General features: G+C 45.1%; 1 protein-coding gene across 1 annotated transcript in view; it reads left to right on the top strand.

Moving 5' to 3' along the window:
• ECHDC2 (enoyl-CoA hydratase domain containing 2) overlaps positions 1-5,382 on the top strand; it is a 21,203-nt gene extending 15,821 nt beyond the window's left edge. The window contains exons 8-10 of the mRNA XM_040360455.1: positions 2,169-2,219; positions 3,288-3,335; positions 4,984-5,382. Coding sequence (XP_040216389.1) covers positions 2,169-2,219; positions 3,288-3,335; positions 4,984-5,061 — 177 coding nt within the window. The 3' untranslated portion in view covers positions 5,062-5,382. The remainder of the gene's footprint in view (positions 1-2,168; positions 2,220-3,287; positions 3,336-4,983) is intronic.
• Positions 5,383-19,855: the final 14,473 nt, after the last annotated feature.

The following is a 19,855-nucleotide window of genomic DNA, read 5'->3' as shown; positions in this document are numbered from 1 at the left end:
TGGATTACGAGCATAATCCGTTCCAGGAGAATGCTCGTAATCCAAAGTACTCGCAAATCAAAGCGAGTTTCCCCATTAAAGTCAATGGAAACGAAAATAATTTGTTCCACATTGACTTCAATGGCATGCAATACCGCACGCAGCCAGAGGTGGGGAGGCGCCCGAAAGCCTCGTAAACTGCCGAAAAGGCCCGAGAACACCTTGGCAAACCTCGGAAAGGCTCGGAAATTGAGTATTTCCGTGTCTTTCCGAGCATTTTACAACGGCACCGTTCAGCTCTGCTCAGCTCTGGCGCCCCCCCCCCCCCCCCCCCACCAAACGTGGTACTGCACACCGCTTTGGCCTGAATCCTGCTCATTTTGCAAGGCAACACTCGCAAACCGAGTTAGGATTTTTTCATATTGCAAAACGCTTGTTAACCGCGTTACTCGCAATCCGAGGTTCCATTGTATATGATAACACTTGCTGGACAGAGCAACAAAACTGCAGAAAGTGTCATTTTTTTTTTCTTTCAGATACCTCCCTGTGAAAATTTTTGATAAACGGCTGTTCATGTTTGTGATAAATCAAAAAAGATATTTAAATACTATAAAGATTGAAGCCCAACCTTCTTTTTTTTTAATTGTCCCCCAGCAGTACGAAAAACATCACAGGCAGCAATACTTGCCTTCAGCCTGGAGCTGTCCCCTGTAGCAATTATTTTCTGCCACAAGATGTATTCAGTTTTTGGAGTTGAAATTTTGCACAGCTTCACTTAACCTGGAAGACTGTGGACTAGAATTGAGCTTGGGTTTGGCTCTGGGTTCGGGCCAAGCCTATCTTTGTTTGAGCCCAGAAGGCAGCTGTCAATGCCGGGCCAATCGGCTGCAGGTGGGTGATTGACCTTATTTGGCCAATGCAGAGTTCCAGTGAAGGAAACTCTTAAGGCGTCAGCATACCAAGACATTTCGGACAATTTCACGCTCCCAACTTTGTGGGAACAGTTTGGGGACGGCCCCCTCCTGTTCCAACATGACTGAGCACCAGTGCACAAAGCAAGGTCCATAAAGACATGGATGAGCGAGTTTGGGGTGGAGGAACGTGACTGGTCTTCAGAGTCCTGACCTCAACCCGATGGAACACCGTTGGGATGAATTAGAGCGGAGACTGCAAGCGAGGCCTTCTTGTCTAACAGTCTTCCCAATATTCCCAGAAGAGTTGAAGCTGTTATAGCTGCAAATGGTGGGCCAACTCATCATTGAACCCTACAGACTATTAGGTAGATTCACAAAGAGTTAGGCCGGCTTATCAGTAGATAAGCCGACCTAACTCTGAATCTACGCCGGCGTTTGTTTAAGTGTATTCTCTAACAGAGATACACTTAAACAAAGCTAAGATAGGACGGCTTGCGCCGTTCTGTCTTAGCTTGCAATGTTTCTGTTGGCCGCTAGATGGCGCTTCCATTGCGGCCGGCGTAGATTATGTAAATGAGGGAATACGCCGATTCACGAACGTACGCCAGGCCTACGCCGTCGATTAACGTCGTTTCCGTAAGGCCTTAGGCGGCCTAAAGTTATTCCACCTATGAGGTGGTATAACAATGTTCAAGTATGGCCGCCGTTCCCGCCGCGAGGTTCGAATTTTTTTACGTCGTTTGCGTAAGTCGTCCGCGAAACGGGAGTTACGTCGTTTACGTCTGCGTCGAAATCAATAGGCCCGTACGGCCTACTTAGCCGCAATGCGCACTGGGAAATGTAGCCGCCCGGCGCATGCGCAGTGTCCAAAAACGTCAAAAAACGTGAGGTCAAGCCTTATTTCCACACAACACGCCCCCCTCCAAGTCATTTGAATTAGGCGCCCTTACGCCCGCTCGTTTTAGGCTACACCGCCATAGATTAGCAGGTAAGTAGATTGTGAATCACTACTAGCCTAACTAATTTACGGCGGTGTAGCCTAAAAAGGCTAGGCTAGGCCGCCCTAAAGTTAGGCAGATGTGTGTGAATCTACCTATGAGACTGGGATGCCATTGAAGTTCATGTGCGTGTAAAGGCAGGTGTCCCAATACTTTTGATATTATAGTGTATAATAAAAACTGTAACATACACCTGAGTGGGGGGTACAGAGCCAGAAGTTGGGCTTGGATTTCCTGATAGGTTATCGCTATATTAGCTCCCTTTGCTCTCTTACAGGCTCCAGTTGCTGTCAGAATGGCCAAGCTGGCAATGAACAAAGGAATAGAGGTAAACTGATACTTACAGTATTAATGTCACTTTATAACTTCATCAGAATTCCTCATATGCTCCGTTTTGTAATATTTTCTTTAACCACTTCAATACCGGGCACTTTCGCTCCTTCCTGCCCAGGACAGTTTTGAGCTTTCAGCTCTGTCACAGTTTCAATGACAATTGCGCAGTCGTGCAAAACTGTACACAAACTAAATTTTTATCGTTTTGTTCCCACAAATAGAGATTTCTTTTGGTAGTATTTGATCACCTCTGCGGTTTTTATTTTTGCTAAACAAACTAAAAAAGACAGAAATTTTTGAAAAAAATGTTGTTTCTGCTATAAAATTTTGCTTTCTCCTTCACTGATGGGCACTAATGAGGCGGCACTGACTGATGGCATTGATGATCGACTCTCCCTGCCAGCGCAAACCGAGGAATGCCGTTTACTGTCACTTCCTGGTTCAAGCTGGGATCAGCTGTGATTGGTCACAGCTGATCACGTGGTAAGAAGCCTCTGTCAGAGGCTTCTTACCACAATGGGGGATGCCGCCATCCGGTGCTTCTCCGGGCTCTCCCGTGCCATCGGAGACCCGAAAAAACAATCTGCCGTGCCGAATGAGAGGCATAGAGATGACTGGTGACCAGATGGTCACCAGTCATCTCTATGATCGTTGGAAGCCCGGGCGCGATGTTATGACGTCACGCCCGGGTACCGGAATGGAAACAAAGTCACAATCGCGGCTGAAAACATGAGATCTGTGAATTTTTTTTCACGATCTCATGCTTTCCAGCCTGGAGGAGAGATGTGCGGTCTTATTGACCCCGCATCTCTCCATAAAGAGTACCTGTCATGAACCATTCCTAAGTATTGTTAAAATCATAGGTCTGTAATAAGCAAGCATGGAAAACATTTTATTTTTAATTACGATCCCGTGGAAGGAGGGAACCTTGAAATGTATTGAAATAGGTGGCTTCCCAATTCTCCTTAAAAGGACCAATAATTGTGCTTTGTACAGTGTTCTGTATTAATGAGAGTTCCAGGGTGACTACTGGTGGGCTTGATGGACTTTTATGTTTTGGCAGGTGGATATTGCAACTGGAATGGCCATTGAGGGAATGTGCTATGGGCAGGTAAGTGTTGGTAATACTAAAGGACTATGTACAGTACTTTCAGATATCTACCTCTTTGAGTCACAGGCCAAGAAATGGGTAAGACAGTCATCTGTCCTACCAAGACGACAGGCCAGAATTATATGATAAAAAGAGGTTTAAAGTAGTTAAAAAACCCTCTTCTATACCCAGTGAAGTGACTGCCCTCAGGTGATACACAGAGATGAAACAAATCCTCCTATATACGTTGTTACCTGTTTATCTGATGTCTTCTCTCTACATTCGTTCAAAGTCAAGAATTTATATACCTTGTGTAATATTTCAGAACAAAGGGCCAAATCCTCAAAGATCCTGCCTAACTTATCTTTTCCCATTTAAGTTACACTGACTTTAAATTTCTACCTAAGTGCCCGATCCACAAAGCACTTACCTAGAAATTTCAGGCCATGTAACTTAAATGTCTCCGGCGCAAGGCGGTCCTCTTCTGCAGGGGGCGATGACAATTTAAATGAGGCGCGCTCCCGCGCCGGCCGTACTGCGCATGCTCATGACGTCATTTTCCCGATGGGCAGCGCGCGAAATTACGTTACGCCGGGCTTTGTGGATTGCGACGGGACAATAAAGTTGCGTTGGGTAAAAAAAAAGTTACGCGCCGAAAAAAAAAATTCAAAATTTAAAAAAAATCGCGGCGATCGAAAAAAAGGTCTGTTTTTACACGGTGTAACTAGTTTACACTTTGTAAAAGCAGAACTAATTTTACGTATGCAAACGTAAACTTACGCAGAAAACACAAAGCTGAAAAGCTTTGTGGATCTCCGTAAGTCCTCATTTGCATACGCTAGGCGGCATTTCGACACGAAATGCCCCCAGCGGCGGATGCGGTACTGCATCCTAAGATCCGACAGTGTAAGTCTCTTACAGATGTCGGATCTTCTGCCTATCTTTGGAAAACTGCTTCTGAGGATCAGTTCCAAAGATAGGCACAGGGATACGCAGGCTGAACAGCAGTTCCGCCTGCATATCCCTTTTGAGGATTTGGCCCAAAGAGAGCTGAAGTTACACCTTGTAGGGCTCAGTGAGGAGAGCTCTGAGGCCTGGTTCACACATATTCAGTTTTGCAGAAACACACTACAGTCCATTTAACATGGTTTCCCTTTGGGTCACATTCCCATCTGTGCAGTTTTATGGAAAGGGCCCAGCAGGTTGTGTTTTTGGTTCCTAGACTTCAATGGATCAAAACCAAGTATTAAAAAACGCAAAATGCACCTGGAATATGTATAAACTGCAACCTGCATAGGTGTGAACTAGGCCTGACAGCTGATTGGAGAGAAGGGATATACACCCCTCCCCCTTTACAAAGGAACTCCGAGGCTGTCAATCAGCTGGAGATCCATCCCGTCACTTTTTTCTTCTCTTGGTGTCAGGAGTGACTCATTAGCAGAGGAGAGAAGCACCAGACAGAAATTACACTTGGTGCTCTTAATTGAGACACGTACACACCATAGAGGGATATCCTTTATTCATATTTCATGTCTAATGTTTCCAACCACTTCAAATCTTTAATAGCTATGTGATTGAATTGGAATCTGTGAAGTTATGTCCTGAAAAAAAATCATTAGTAAAAAAACAAAACTGTTTAATTTTGATATAACAATGTCATTTCCCTTAGGTTATTCCCACCAAGGATCGTATAGAAGGCATGTTGGCATTTCAGGAGAAGCGTCCACCTCACTATAAGGGAGAATAAGGGTCCTACGATCAGCAAGCCTCTTTTTTTCCATAAGTTCATGTTAATATCATTTATAGCCGATAAACTTTTGTTCGGGATGTAATAAAAATTATCATTACAGTGGGAGTAGTAAGCATATGATCGATTGACTATTACAGCAGAAGTGGACTGAGCGATCCCCAAGTCTCAGTCTAGCGCTCCTATCCTAGGCCTCTCTGTTATGGGGTCAGTACAATGTGCACGCTATTCTCACAGCACCAAGTTTGATGTGACGTGGGATGGACTGGAAAACATTGCCTCCTTTCTGAACTTCAGCATTAAAACCTATTAAAAAATGTATTAATTTGTGAGAATTTTTTAAGTTTATCTAAACCCAAGAACCAAATTGTAATCTATTACAGCTTACCAGTCCTTGAATGTGGTGACTGCATTTGTTTTTTTCTTTTCAGGGTTTTGTACCTTTTATTCTTACCTGGTGATCCTGCCAGTATGGCATTTCCTGTCCTAGGGTGATAATGCTTACACACCATATTGTATTTAGGGAGGATTCCAGTGGTGGTTCGTCCATAGAGGGCGCTGGAGCGCCGCCCCCTCTGGCTCTTACCACCACTTAGTCAAATAACATAGATTCATGCATTGCACGAATCTATGTTATTTTCGCCGCTGCCGCTGTTATTCAGATGGTCGGCGCTCAATGTCCGGCCATCTGAATAACACCAGCTGGTTGACTGTACGGAAATGTCTATCAAAGCCAACAGCTCTGATAGGCTTTCCCAATACAGCCCTCGGGTCACGGAAGCTTATTCTCGGAGCACACAGACTGTACGCCCCTTGAATAAAATGACAGGCGTCTCAGCCAATCAGGTTGGCCGGTTCTGGCTACCAGTAACCTGATTGGCTGAGACGCCTGTCAGTCATCGAGGGCGGGAGAAGACATCGTGGGACGTGGATGCCTAAAACCAGTAAAGGTAAGTGCCGGGCGGGGGGGGGGAAAGAACGCAATTTACAGGGCACAGTGGGGACAATTGGCACAGCGGCGACCATTAAAGGGCACAGTGGCTGCGTTTAATGGCATGGCACAGTGGTGACAATGCATGGCACAGTGGTGACAATGCATGGCACAGTGGTGACAATGTATGGCACAGTGACTGTGTTTAATGGCATGGCACAGTGGTGACAATGCATGGCACAGTGGTGACAATGTATGGCACAGTGACTGCGTTTAATGGCATGGCACAGTGGTGACAATGTATGGCACAGTGGTGACAATGTATGGCACAGTGGCTGCGTTTAATGGCATGGCACAGTGGTGACAATGGATGGCACAGTGACTGCGTTTAATGGCACAGTGGTGACAATGTATGGCACAGTGGCTGCGTTTAATGGCATGGCACAGTGGTGACAATGGATGGCACAGTGACTGCGTTTAATGGCATGGCACAGTAGTGCAAATTGATGGCACAGTGACTGCATTTGATGGCATGGCACAGTGACTGCGTTTAATGGCATGGCACAGTGGTGCAAATTGATGGCACAGTGGCTGCATTTGATGGCATGGCACAGTGGTGCAAATTGATGGCACAGTGGCTGCGTTTGATGGCATGTAACAGTGGCTGCGTTTGATGGCATGTAACAGTGGCTGCGTTTGGGCACAGTGAGACTGCAATTTTTTTTCCTTTGCGCCCCCCCCAAAAATTTTGAGCACCAGCCGCCACTGGTTGTCACCCTTGGACAGGACTCCAGAACACGCCGCACTTTGTAGTCCAGTGAAAGCTGGGGACAATGTAGTTGAGGGCAGAAGAAGTTGTGAGCGTGTTTTTTTTTTTCTCAGAAGCATCCAATTTTTTTTTTTTTGCACTTTTTGATCAAAGCAAACACTTTTAATGGGACCAAATATAAATAGTTTGTGGTTCATTTATGTTCTTTACCTTGTTTTTCATAATCTCTTCCAAAATGTTCTAAACTCCAATGTAAATATGTGGTCATTCACAAACGATACTTCTGCCATGCTATCTCTGACCTTTATAAAAATCCTCAGTTATGCCAATAAAGTATATTGTATGTAAACCCGCATTTGGTTTAAAAGGCAAATCATTTATGTGTACATATAAAAAAAAACAAAACATTAAAATACAATGAAATACTTCTCCCCCCCGCCCTTTTTTTTAATTTTTATATAAGTGATTACATACCCTGTGTTCTCAGCTGCATAAGGAGCTCGGGGAAGAGAAACAACAGGACACTGGTCTTCCTAGTAAATGGCTGTAGTGGGGGGGGGGGGGGGGGGGGCCTGTCGGCACAAGCCTGATCATTGGAGGAGTGCAGGCATATTCTCAGCACAACTAGAAAATGAACACCAGGGATTTCACACAAAGGAAGCAATACAAAGAACAGGATACTTTTTCATACAAGTACATGGTACAGCAGGCACATATCAGGAATATGAAATGTTGGGTTTACATATTCTGGCAATTACTTGACTGAGTTCCCCAAGTACCCTCGGGTGCAAGCCATCTGGTCCCGGTGATTTATTAATGTTAAGTTTCCAAGTTTATTTGTAATTCTGTCCTCTGTTAGCCATGAGGGTGCTTCCTGTGATGTGTCATAAGGATAAACGCTGCAGTTTTCATTACTGAAGCCCCCTGATTCCCTTGTAAAGATTGACAAGGGATTAGCCCCAAGGCCTGGGGTTGACTGGGAACTCTGGGTCATACAGGAGATTTCCCGGTAAGCCACCTGCCCTGGAGCGGCTTTGCAGGGCCGATCCTGGGTGGGCGCACAGGCTGCCTCTGAAGGGGGGGGGGGGGGGTGGGCGAGCACTGCTGGATTACACAGAGTGGCATGGCCCCAGTGTCATATAAAGTGTAGCCTCCTAGACAGGCTCTTATGATGGTTGTCACACTGGTCCAATGCTGGGAGTCTGTCTAAGGCAGACCTGGGCAAACTACGGCCCGGCGGACCTTTTAATCCAGCCCCCCCCGCCGCCGCTGCCACGTTAATCACCCCGCGGCGGGGAACATTATAGACAGCGTTCGCTTGAACAGCTGTTTCCCCGCCGAGCATAAACACTCCCCCTTCGATGGATCTGTCCAATCGCGAGCAAGGGGGAGTCACATAGACACTCCCCCTTGCTCGCGATTGGACAGATCCGTCCAAGGGGGAGTGTCTATGCGCAGCGGGGAAAACAGCTGTTCAAACGAACGGCACCTAGCAAGCAGAGTGATCAGGACATCAGGAGGAGGAGCCGAGGACGCCGCCGCCACCCCAGCATTCACAGCGCGCCTCCGCGCCTAATTGCAAATTGCGTCCACCCACCTCGAGTCCACAGCGTGAGGGAACTCAGGGAAGTGTGGGGTTGAGGGCTGAGGAGTGGACAAGGAGGTGAGAGAGCTGCAGTGCTGACTGTGCTGAGTGTGGCCGACCACCGACCTGACTGACAGTGTGAGCCAGCCTCTCAGACACTGAAAGAAAAGTAAGTATAGCTGTGGCATGTGTGCTGGGGGCCTGGGCAGCTTTTACTTCCTCATGGTACTGTGCACTGTCTGTCTGCATTAGTTTGTCCAGTGGCCTGCGGCTGGTGCTCAAAATTTTTTTTGGGGGGGGGGGGGGGGCGCAGACGAAAAAACAAACAAAAAAATTGAAGCCTCACTGTGCCCATCATATGCAGGCAGCCACTGGGCCCATCAATTGTCACCACTACGACATGCCATCAAACGCAGTCACTGTGCAATCAAACACAGCCACTGTGCCATGCCATCAAACGCAGCCACTGTGCCATCAATTGTCACAACTGTGACATGCCATCAAACGCAGCCACTGTGCAATCAAACACAGCCACTGTGCCATCAATTGTCGCCACTGTGCCATGCCATCAAACGCAGCCACTGTGCCATCAATTGTCGCCACTGTGCCCATCAAACTCAACCACTGTGCCATCACATGCAGCCACTGTTTAATCAATTGTTATTGATTAAACAGTGGCTGTCTGTCCCCCTCCTGTGTCATGTCCCCAGCGTCTGTCCCCCTCCTGTGTCATGTCCCCAGCGTCTGTCCCCCTCCTGTGTCATGTCCCCAGCGTCTGTCCCCCTCCTGTGTCATGTCCCCAGCGTCTGTCCCCCTCCTGTGTCATGTCCCCAGCGTCTGTCCCCCTCCTGTGCCATGTCCCCAGCGTCTGTCCCCCTCCTGTGCCATGTCCCCAGCCTCTGTCCCCCTCCTGTGCCATGTCCCCAGCCTCTGTCCCCCTCCTGTGCCATGTCCCCAGCAAGTACTCGTACCAGTTGTCCAACAATGATATTTACTGCTTTTTATAAAGAAATACAATTGATTTTATGCAGTATTGAGTTTAGCCTTTTGGCCCGGCCCTCCAAAATATTTTTAGTTTCTCATGTGGCCCCATCGAAAAAATAATTGCCCACCCCTGGTCTAAGGGGTGGGGGACTTAGTGTGATGGCAGCAGTGTCAGGTAAGCCGGAAATCCCCACTCTGTGTAAACTGGCGGCTCTCCTCTCCCCATGCAGCGGCAAGGCTGTGCTGATGGGCATAGGTCAGGCTGCATTGATGGGCACCGGTGAGGCTGAGCTGATAGGGACAGGTCAGGCTGCACTGATTGGCACTGGTGAGTATAATACACTCTTCAAATGTGCTATAAAATGCATGGTTTTCCCTTTTATGAACAAGAAAAGAATCACATTATGCTGTTGGACTGGTATGAAATTATTTCCAGGACTGGTTTTTATTCCCGGTCTGGTCCTTAGTATGCAGTTTGCACAAATCACTGCTCACTCACCAGGCAGTTCCCAGAACGAAAATGGCAGAAACCGGGGCCAGTTACACTGACTTTAGTTTGGCCTCCATCCAGTTCTGGGTCCGTTTTAAAGCCCTCCCCATCTACTGTGCTGTGGTCCGCTGGCCACAGGACAGCACAGCATAAGTCCACAGCCAGCTCAAGTGAGGTCTCAGACTGCTATCACTGAGGCCTGCCAGACAGCACTGGAACAGGCCAGAGCCCAGCCAGGCGGCAACCAGCAAGTGAGCCTAACACTTCCCCCCCCCTCCCCCAATGATGCCAGGCTTGAGCTGAACTTACTTTAAAATGTGGGAGGGTTATCAAATTTACCTTCAAATCTAAAGCCACTGCTGGTGCCCCCATTGCAAGCTGGGCAATCGGCAGGAGCATTGATAAGGGAACTGAGAAGTGGAGGATCGGGGCTGCTCTGTGCAAAACCGTTGCACAGAGCATACAAGTGTAACATGTTTGTTATTAAAGTTTTTTTTTTTTTTTAAATCACTTGAACCACTTAGGCCCCTTTCACATTGCCGGGATTGCCGTGGGAATCGGCCGCTAGCGGTGCGGTATTAACCCCTGCTAGCGGCCGATAAAGGGTTAATACCACCCGCAATGCGCCTCTGCGGTATTGCCGCGGTTTCTCATTGTTTTAAATGGGAAGGAGCGGTATACACGCCGCTCCTCTCACGGCTCCAAAGATGCTGTTGGCAGGAGATTTTTTTTTGTCTCCCGCCAGCACATCGCCTCAGTGTGAAAGCCCTCGGGCTTTCACATTGAGGTTGCTGGGCAGGAGTTTTTGAGGCGGTATAGCAGCGCTGTACCGCCTGAAAAACTCCTCAGTGTGAAAGGGGTCTAATTGTAGCCTTTCAAACTGTCAGAACAGAGGGCAATGATAGTGGCCACACCCAGGCCATTATTTCATATCATCTCATAATATATGGACGAAAAAGAAAAAATTAGTGCCAATGATTGAAATACTAGGAAAAATACAACATGAACTGCCTAGAAGTGGCCTTCAGAATAACTTTGGCAGCAGAATTATGGATGATGACTACCGATTCAGAGTTCCCCCTGTATATTTAGCCTTTTTACCAACATTTTAAGCCTGTGTGTATGGGACATTGTGCTGAACCTCTACCCCACTGGGCCTAATTCTACTCTTGCTGTTGAGGATCCTGGTCCTGGTTTTTATAAGGAGTCATCATAAATCAATATCTGCATACTTCTTGCAGGATGGTGACTTAAAAGCAAGCAGGGCAGCACATTAGCCAGTAACATGCATTTTCAGAAAGAAGTGAGAGCAAGGGAAACCTCCATGTTTTGTCCTCGAGAGTAGGGTTGTCCCGATACCGATACTGGTATCGGGACCGATACCGAGTATTTGCGGGAGTACTCGTACTCCCGCAAATACCGCCGATGCCTAAATAGAATACTCAGCCAAACAAGCCCCCCGCCGCCACACCGCATTTCGCCGCTTGGTTAATACGAGCGGGGAACATTACAGCTTTCCTTCGAATAGCTGTAGTGTTTCCCGCCGTGCCGCGTATAGACACTCCTCCTTGCTCGGGTGATCTGTCCAATCCCGAGCAAGGGGGAGTGTCTATACGCGGCGCGAATCATTACAGCTATTCAAATGAAAGCTGTGATGTTCCCCGCGCGTTGTTTAACCATGCGGCGCGGCAGCATGCAGGTAAGGGGGGGGGGGACATGGCTGCTTATGTGGGGGGACATGGCGGCATGTGTGGGGGGACATGGCGGCGGGTGGACATGGCGGCATGTGTGGGTGGACATGGCGGCATGTGTGGGTGGACATGGCGGCATGTGTGGGGGGACATGGCTGCATGTATGTGGGGGGGACATGGCTGCATGTATGTGGGGGGGACATGGCTGCATTTGGGGACACATTTAAAAAAAAAGTATCGGTATTCGGTATCGGCGAGTACTTGAAAAAAAGTATCGGTACTCGGTCCTAAAAAAGTGGCATCGGGACAACCCTACTCGAGAGGTTTACAAAGATATACATACACACACACACACACACACACACATTTTATATATATATATATATATATATATATATATATATATATATATATATATATATATATATATATATATATATATATATATATATATATATATATATATATATATATATATATATATATATATATATTTATTTTCATATTCATTCATACACACATACACATTTTTCTTTTTGTACAGGTGTATTACACCATTGAAGATTAGATCCTCCAACTTTTTTTTTGTTAATACACAGTGTACAATGTAAACTATTATATAATTGGCCCTGTAACATGGAGCATATAATATTCCCCAACAGTGCAACGTAACAGGAAAGCTACTTATTAAAATACAAAAGACAGCCAGATTCAGAATTAAAGCTGTAGTTTATGTATGAATTTTATTGGACCACATTCTCCGATTCTTTCAGAATAATGCCTTGCGTTCATTATAAATAAAAAAAAACCACAAGGCGTTCTTGTGAACAGTGGCAATGCCAAGCGAGTGACCCCCTGCGGTTACTATGCAGAAGGGCAGGCGCTTGCATCTGGACTCGGAAGACGGCCATCGCTGTAGTAGAAGCGACTATTGCAGCGTTTTGCAGGCGTTGTTTCCACAGGAATTGTTCCGGTATGAGATATGCATGTTTACAATGGTCCAAGCTAGACAATAAAATTCATACCTATACGTCAGCTTTAAAGCCAAGACATTTGTTTTATTGTTTAGTTTTGGATAGAGGCATCACTAGATAACAGTAAAAATGAGATAGAAATTCTAAATTATTTTTTACTCTATACACATCATTTTTTATTTTGTTTTGCTAGACAAGCATTAAAGTGGATGTAAACCCAAAAATGTATTTATTTATTTTTGATGTCACAATGTAGAGTATAAGATTTCCCATCATCTGTGCCCAGTCTTGTCACACAGAGTTAATCCAGCTCTGAGCAATCCTCTTTTATTGTTCAGTGAAAATTAACAGACTTCCAGATAAAGACCTGTCTAAATAAAAAGTCCTTTCCTCTCTCCTTGCTTTGAGTGACAGGTTATTTACATATCTAGCTTGGACATGTTTATCATATGTTATGTTAATCATAATATGAGGTGATCCACAGTATAAAAAGTGAGAAATACACCCCTCCCCCACATAACACATCCTGGTAATATACAATTAACTGTGGGTGACCTCATTTTATGATAAACATAACATATGATAAACATGTCCAAGCTAGATATGTAAATAACCTGTCACTTAAAGCAAGAAGAGAGGAAAGGACTTTTTATTTAGACAGGTTTTTATCTGGAAGTCTGTTAATTTTCACTGAACAATAAAAGAGGATTGCTCAGAGCTGGATTAACTCTGTGTGGCAAGACTGGGCACAGATGATAGGAAATCTTATACTCTACATTGTGACATTAAAAAAAAAAAAAAATTGGGTTTACATCCACTTTAACCACCGCCCTATAGACGAAAGACATCTACAAGGCGGTTCCTTAACTCTGGGAGGACTTCCATGCGAATGTCCGTGACCGCCGTCACGGATAACGGTAAAACGCCGCTGATAGCGGTGGTTTACCACATGATCACTCCGTCATGTGAGGACACCGGTTCCTCCCTCCCCTCTCTGTACGGATGCACGAGTGCTGTGGGCTGGATCTGTGACAAATGCAGTCACAGATAGGGTTGCCACCTCATCCCTTTAAAACAGAACACATATGAATTACACAGGTTCTGTGGCTGATTTAATGCAGGTAAGGCACCAAATGAGTCTAATTACCACCTTAATTAGCCACAGAACATGTGTAATTCATATGTGTTCTGTGTTAAAGGGATGAGGTGGCAACCCTAGTCACAGATCCATCCCTGCCCCATAACAATACTCTGCAACATAACCAAACTGTGCAATACCCCACACTACTCTGCAATACCCCACACTACCCTGCAACGTCACCTATGGGGATTTTTAAGTAGCGAAGTTTGGCGCCATTCCATGAGCGTGTGCAATTTTGAAGGGTATCATGTTGGGTATCTATTTACTCGGCGCAACTTCATCTTACACATTATGCAAAAGAATGAAGAAAAAAAATACTAAATTTGCTAAATTTTATAACAGAAAACAAAAAATTCATTTTTTTTTTTTACAGGATTTTCAGTCTTTTTTCTCTTATAGCGCAAAAAATAAAAAACCCAACGGTGATTAAATACCACCAAAAGAAAGCTCTATTTGTGTGAAAAAAAGGACGAAAATTTCATTTAGGTACAATGTTGTATGACTAAGTAATTGTCATTCAAATTGTCAGAGCACCGAAAGCTGAAAATTGGTCTGGTTATTAAGTGGGTTTACGTGCCCGGTGGTCAAGTGGTTAAGAAAAATAAACTGACACCGTGTTGAAGGTGCTTGTCTAAGCTTGCCCTAAAGTCAGCAAGGGGCACGTTGTTGTGGGCCGACAACACAACTCACAGTACTAACTTGATCTTGTAGGTAAAATTATTATTTTTTATTTTTTTTAAACATAAATTCAGTTTCTTTCCCATTAACATACTAGCAAACCAAAATGCATATAACTTACATTGTTAAATAGGAAACTAATCTTTGCTATATCTTGCTAGTTAAAATTCAAAATAATTAAAATTTTGCGTACTCCACATATATACAAATTTCAACTTTTTTTAGTTTTACAAGCTAATGTATATTCTCTTTGAGAATGCCATCATAATGATGTACAGACATAGTGATCGATGCAAATTAAACATTTACATGCATGTCTGGCTACAAAATTATCACTGCAAATTAAATTTACCAACTAGCTGGTTAGACTAAACAAGATGGTCACAAAGCACCCCCGGCAGCATGATTAAAGGTGTGCTAAACTCTGGAAGCTGTGCCCAAAAAAGGCAGGTAGAGGGCAAAGGACTAATCACCTGAATTTTTTTTCCCGGTTTATCTCAAGCACAAGCCAGTTTATAGGGGTCTTCAAACTGTGGCCCTCCAGTTGTTCAGGGACTACAATTCCCATCATGCCTAGTCATGTCTGTGAATGTCAGAGTTTTACAATGCCTCATGGGATGTGTAGCTCTGCAACAGCTGGAGGGCCGTAGTTTGAAGATCCCCGCTATAAAGCATTTTGTCATTTTAGAATTATAAGGCAACTTCATAATCCTAGACTAACAGCGCCACCCCTACATCCCTTCCAAACAATTAATCACCAGAATTGCCTGTGGTTTCCTTGCAGCCAAATCTTTCCTTCATTACCAGGAGGTGGCCATCTTGCTGGAGGCATAACATTGCTCCCTCCTGTCAGAGCCTCCAGCAAAGACAACCAGCAGCACAGTGGTAACAACACCAAAATGTCACTCCTAATCTCGCTCAGGCACGATTAACATTTCCTAAAACATAGTAAATCTTTAGCTTGTGAACTCAAAAACAAGCTTTGAATGCATTTAACCCCCCCCCCCCCCCTGGACCAAGTGTATATAACACTCAGTCCCATTCTGATTAGTGGTATTGCAGATTAAAACAAAAAAGGGAAGAGGGGGAAGAGAAGAGATTGCCAATCCTTTAGCGGTGAACAAGGAGAGACGTCAGAGCTTACTTTGGGCAGATGGGTGCTCTCTTCCCTTTTGTTTAGATAGGTTTCCTGCCACCCAGTGGAGCTGCACCACCCTGTTATACGTATTTAATTAGTAAAACAAGCACCAGCCAGCAAGAGGAAATTCTCTTTGATCTGCACACCAGTTAGTCTGGTTCTTTTAGATTAAAAGCATCTCTTTTGCTGGCTGTAGCTCCACCCCATTCTGAAGCCCAATTTATGGGCATTCCTGTGGGGAGAGATACAGTCAGCACTGAGCCCCCGCCCCTCTCTAACCTGACTGTTTTTACTTTTGGCAATAATCAATCAGTGCTGCTGGTTCAATCATAATAATAAAAAAAACATTCATCACTGTGGGGTTGTGTATGTTTACAAGCAGCTGCAGACAGATCATACAGACCAACAGGGATGAAAGATCTTTAAGTCTCGGCTGACACTAGTGCAGCTTCAAAGTCGCCCGTCATTGAAGCTGCGCCGCACGGCTTACAAATGACTTCTTTAACAGAAGTCGATGCAAGTCGCTCTATAGTCACCCCCAAGGTAGTGCAGGAACCTTTTTCGAAGTGGGAGTGACTTGAGTTTGACTGCCAGGGCTTTGTATGTTTACAGGCAGCTGCAGAGAAGAAAAAAAAATAAAAAAATCACACAAAACCAAAACGCTGAATCATCTTTTGCAATAGTGAATGAACAGGCAGTGCTGCCCAGCTATGTAAGCTGGCTACTGCTTGTATATACACAGCCCCAGCAGATGGATCGCACAGATCTGGGTGACCTTTTTTTTATCAATGAAGGATCAGCTCTGTCAGAACTGGTGACATAGCTGAGCAACATTGCCTGTTCATTCATAATAGTAAAAGATCGCTTGTTATGATGCTGTGTGATCCATCTGCTGGGGTTGGGTATTCATAAGAAGCTGCAGATAGATGACATAGTGCCTCAAGCCGTGTGACCCGTGTTGATTTACAAAGCATCCCCTGCTGCCAGAGACCAGTGCTGTCAATCACAGTACTTCTTTTTTAGCAGTGTGGTTGGACAGCTAAAATGTACCCTTAGGCAGGCCATAGATTATACCATTATCTTTCCCTTTACTACAGGTAGAAAGAAAATTGCTCGATTTCCCCATCAACACAGCCAGTGCCAATAGGGGAATCCCTCCTGCAGCGGTATTGTGTTCCCTATCAGCAGAACAACATGATCACTGCTAGTGGCTATAGCACTAATCATTCTGGAAAAAGCCAACAGGTTGGCTGTACACAAGTTATATGATAGATCGAAGAAGGAAAATCACTGCTCAAGGTGGGTCTGCTATAGGGTCATACACAGGTGTAGTATTCCAAGGGTGCTGGCAGTGCACTAGGCAAGCATTGGCGTAAAATGAAGGATGGATGGCCGCACTCCAAACCAAACAGGTTGTCTTTATTTAAACGAACAGCAAAAACATACCGGATCACAGCAACAGAAACAGGAGGATAACCGACGTTTCGCACTGACTTAGTGCTTATTCATGGCCATGAATCAGCCATGAATAAGCACTAAGTCAGTGCGAAACGTCGGTTATCCTCCTGTTTCTGTTGCTGTGATCCGGTATGTTTTTGCTGTTCGTTTAAATAAAGACAACCTGTTTGGTTTGGAGTGCGGCCATCCATCCTTCATTTTACGCCAATATATGATAGATCAACTTGTGTACAATCAGGGTGCCCATACATGGATTGCAATTTGGCTGGTTCTTGCTGAGCCCACCAATTTCGATCCATGTATGGCTGGCTTTGAAAAAAATGGTCACATTTTCCAGATTTTTTCCACAGAAGCAGATGAAATAATCTGCTTCTTTTAAACTCTGCTTAAAAAGGAACTTCGGAGGAAGTCACCCTCTTCCATGTTTTTTTTATTTTATGCCGTCTTACCTTGTTTGGTTATCCCCAAAATACATGCTAGGCCCCTCGTTTCCATCTCCTTTGCCTACGGGAGGCATACAGGGATAAATGCCTGAATGCAGAAAGTCCACATTCAGGGCATACAGGCCTCTGTGCAAATATCACTCAGAACAACGTAGAGCAGCTGCGAATTGCAACCTGTCAATGATTTTGACTTGCTTCTGGCAGCGCACTGTATTCTGCACCTCCTGGGTACTGAACTATGCCCTTTTTTTATGCTGTATGGGCCAAATCCCCAGTATGCATGAGGCCTAAAGGAAAAAGACGAAATGCGTTGCTCACAGAAAATGGATTCAAAATTGTGAAACATGAGGGGGAATTTGATAACCTCCCAGAGGCAACGCAGTTTTTCCTTCAGAAATCTTCATACAAAAAAGGCAAGAACTTCTCTATGAATGTGGACTACAGCTCCATAGATGCAATTTCTATTTTAGTTCCGAACATCCTTCCACAGACTATAAAAAGATGAACCTTGTAAAGTCTTGTATCAGCAGTCATTACAATAGACTGGGCTCAGTTATTTAAAAAAAAAAAAAAAAAAAAGGAAGGAAGAAGTAGTACTAGCCAGGTGGCCGCCATGGAATCCACCTCAACTTTTTTTGTGCACAGCTTTTATTATATTAGGGCCAGTTAGACTTTAAAGTGACCAAGTCACCTCTGTACAAAAATTAGATCACTGAAAGCCTATTAAAAAGATCTGTAAACTTACCTTTCTGGTGGGCAGTTGGACTTTGCCTTCTTTGTTCTGTAGGGAGGTAGCAGCCAGCAGGGGAAATCACATCATGCAGTGGGGGGGACCGAGGATCCAACACAACAAAAGAGTTGGATAGCAACAGTGACCCGAGCTCTTTAGGAGAGCAAATGATTTACCAGCCCACCAGAAAGGAAAGTATCAAGTCTATCCTTTTACAGACATTTCAATGATCTCATTTTTGTACTGTGGCTACAAAGAGGGTTGTCTATCCAAAAATGGATATTGCCGTTCCTGGTCGAATGGCCACCAGCTTCTTTCATCTCTGGGTTGTAGAGACGATGCCTGAAACCGGTAACCCTTGGCATTTCAGTTTTGCTGCAGCAAAGAGAAATTCAATTCCCTTTGCATTATCATGAACATTTTAAAAAGCCGAGTGGGACCCCTTTTGTAAATGGCAAAGCTGGGGACCCCCGTTATCCACCAGAGACTCAGAGATGAGAGGTGTCTATGGGCAATTACACTTTCCAGCATCCAGGAAAACTGGTATATGCGTTTGGATGGACCAAAGTATAAAGTTGTGTAGCTGCATCAAGCAGACGTTTAATCCCAACTACTCAGCCTGTATACAGCCGGAGCAGAATCTTCACGCTTTGGTTTCTCCTCGCAGTGCCTCATGCTGCCATATAATGGGCAATATCAAAAGGCTCACTTACTTCTCGCAATCGCCTTTCTGAGCCTTTACAGACACTGTAATTCTAGGTACACATAGGTAGATTCACGTACAGAGGACTAACTTTAGGTTGGCCTAGCCTAGTGTTTTTAGGCTACACCGCCGTAAATTAACTAGGCTAGTAGCGATTCTCAAACCACTTACCTGCTAATTTTCGGCAGCGTAGCCTAAACCGAATGGGCGTAAGGGCGCCCAATTCAAATGACTAGGAGGGGGGCGTGTAGTATGGAAATGAGGCTTGACCTCACGTTTTTTTGACGTTTTAGCGTACTGCGCATGCGCCGGGCGCCTACATTTCCCAGGGCGCATTGCGGCTAAGTAGGCCGTACGGGCCTATTGATTTTGACGCGTACGTAAATCCCGATTCGCGGACGACTTGCGCAAACGACGTAAAAAATTCGAACCTCGCGGCAGGAACGGCGGCCAATACATTGTTATTCCACCTCATAGGTGGAATAACTTTAGGCGGCCTATCGCGTACGGAAACGACGTTAATCGACTGCGGCGGGCTCGCGTTCGTTTGGGAATCGTCGTAAATTCTCATTTACATAATCTAGGCCGGCCGCAATGTAAGCGCCACCTAGCGGTAAGCCAAAACATTCTAAAGATATGTTTAAGTGTATCTCTGTTAGAGAATACACTTAAACATAGGTCGGTGCAGATTCAGAGTTAGGTCGGCTTATCTGTAGATAAGCCGGCCTAACTCTTTGTGAATCTACCTAACACTGTTTGCTTTGTTCAATCCAGCAGGCTGAACGAAAAAAAAAAAAAAAAAAAACTTGGAGCTCCGGAGAAGATCGCTGTACTAACTATGCAATGTTAGTAGGGCGATCTCCCCGCTGAGCTATTATGTTCTGACAGGGGGACTGCCCCCTCTCCAAAACACAACATTCATTGTTGACAGCCATTGGCTGCCAGCACTGATCGGATGCTGGTTTTTCCAGCATGCCCGTTCAACAGAAGACAGACATTCGGCCAGCTTTTGTCAGACAGGCTGGTGTACAAACAGCTAAATGTCAGAAGGTTTTTGTTGAACAGGCCGATATTCAGCT

This window comes from Rana temporaria, chromosome 7 (genome assembly GCF_905171775.1).
Source record: "Rana temporaria chromosome 7, aRanTem1.1, whole genome shotgun sequence".
Classification (NCBI taxonomy): Eukaryota; Metazoa; Chordata; class Amphibia; order Anura; family Ranidae; genus Rana; species Rana temporaria.
The sequence above is the reverse complement of the archived record's forward strand: the minus strand, read 5'-3'. Positions and strand labels throughout refer to the sequence as shown.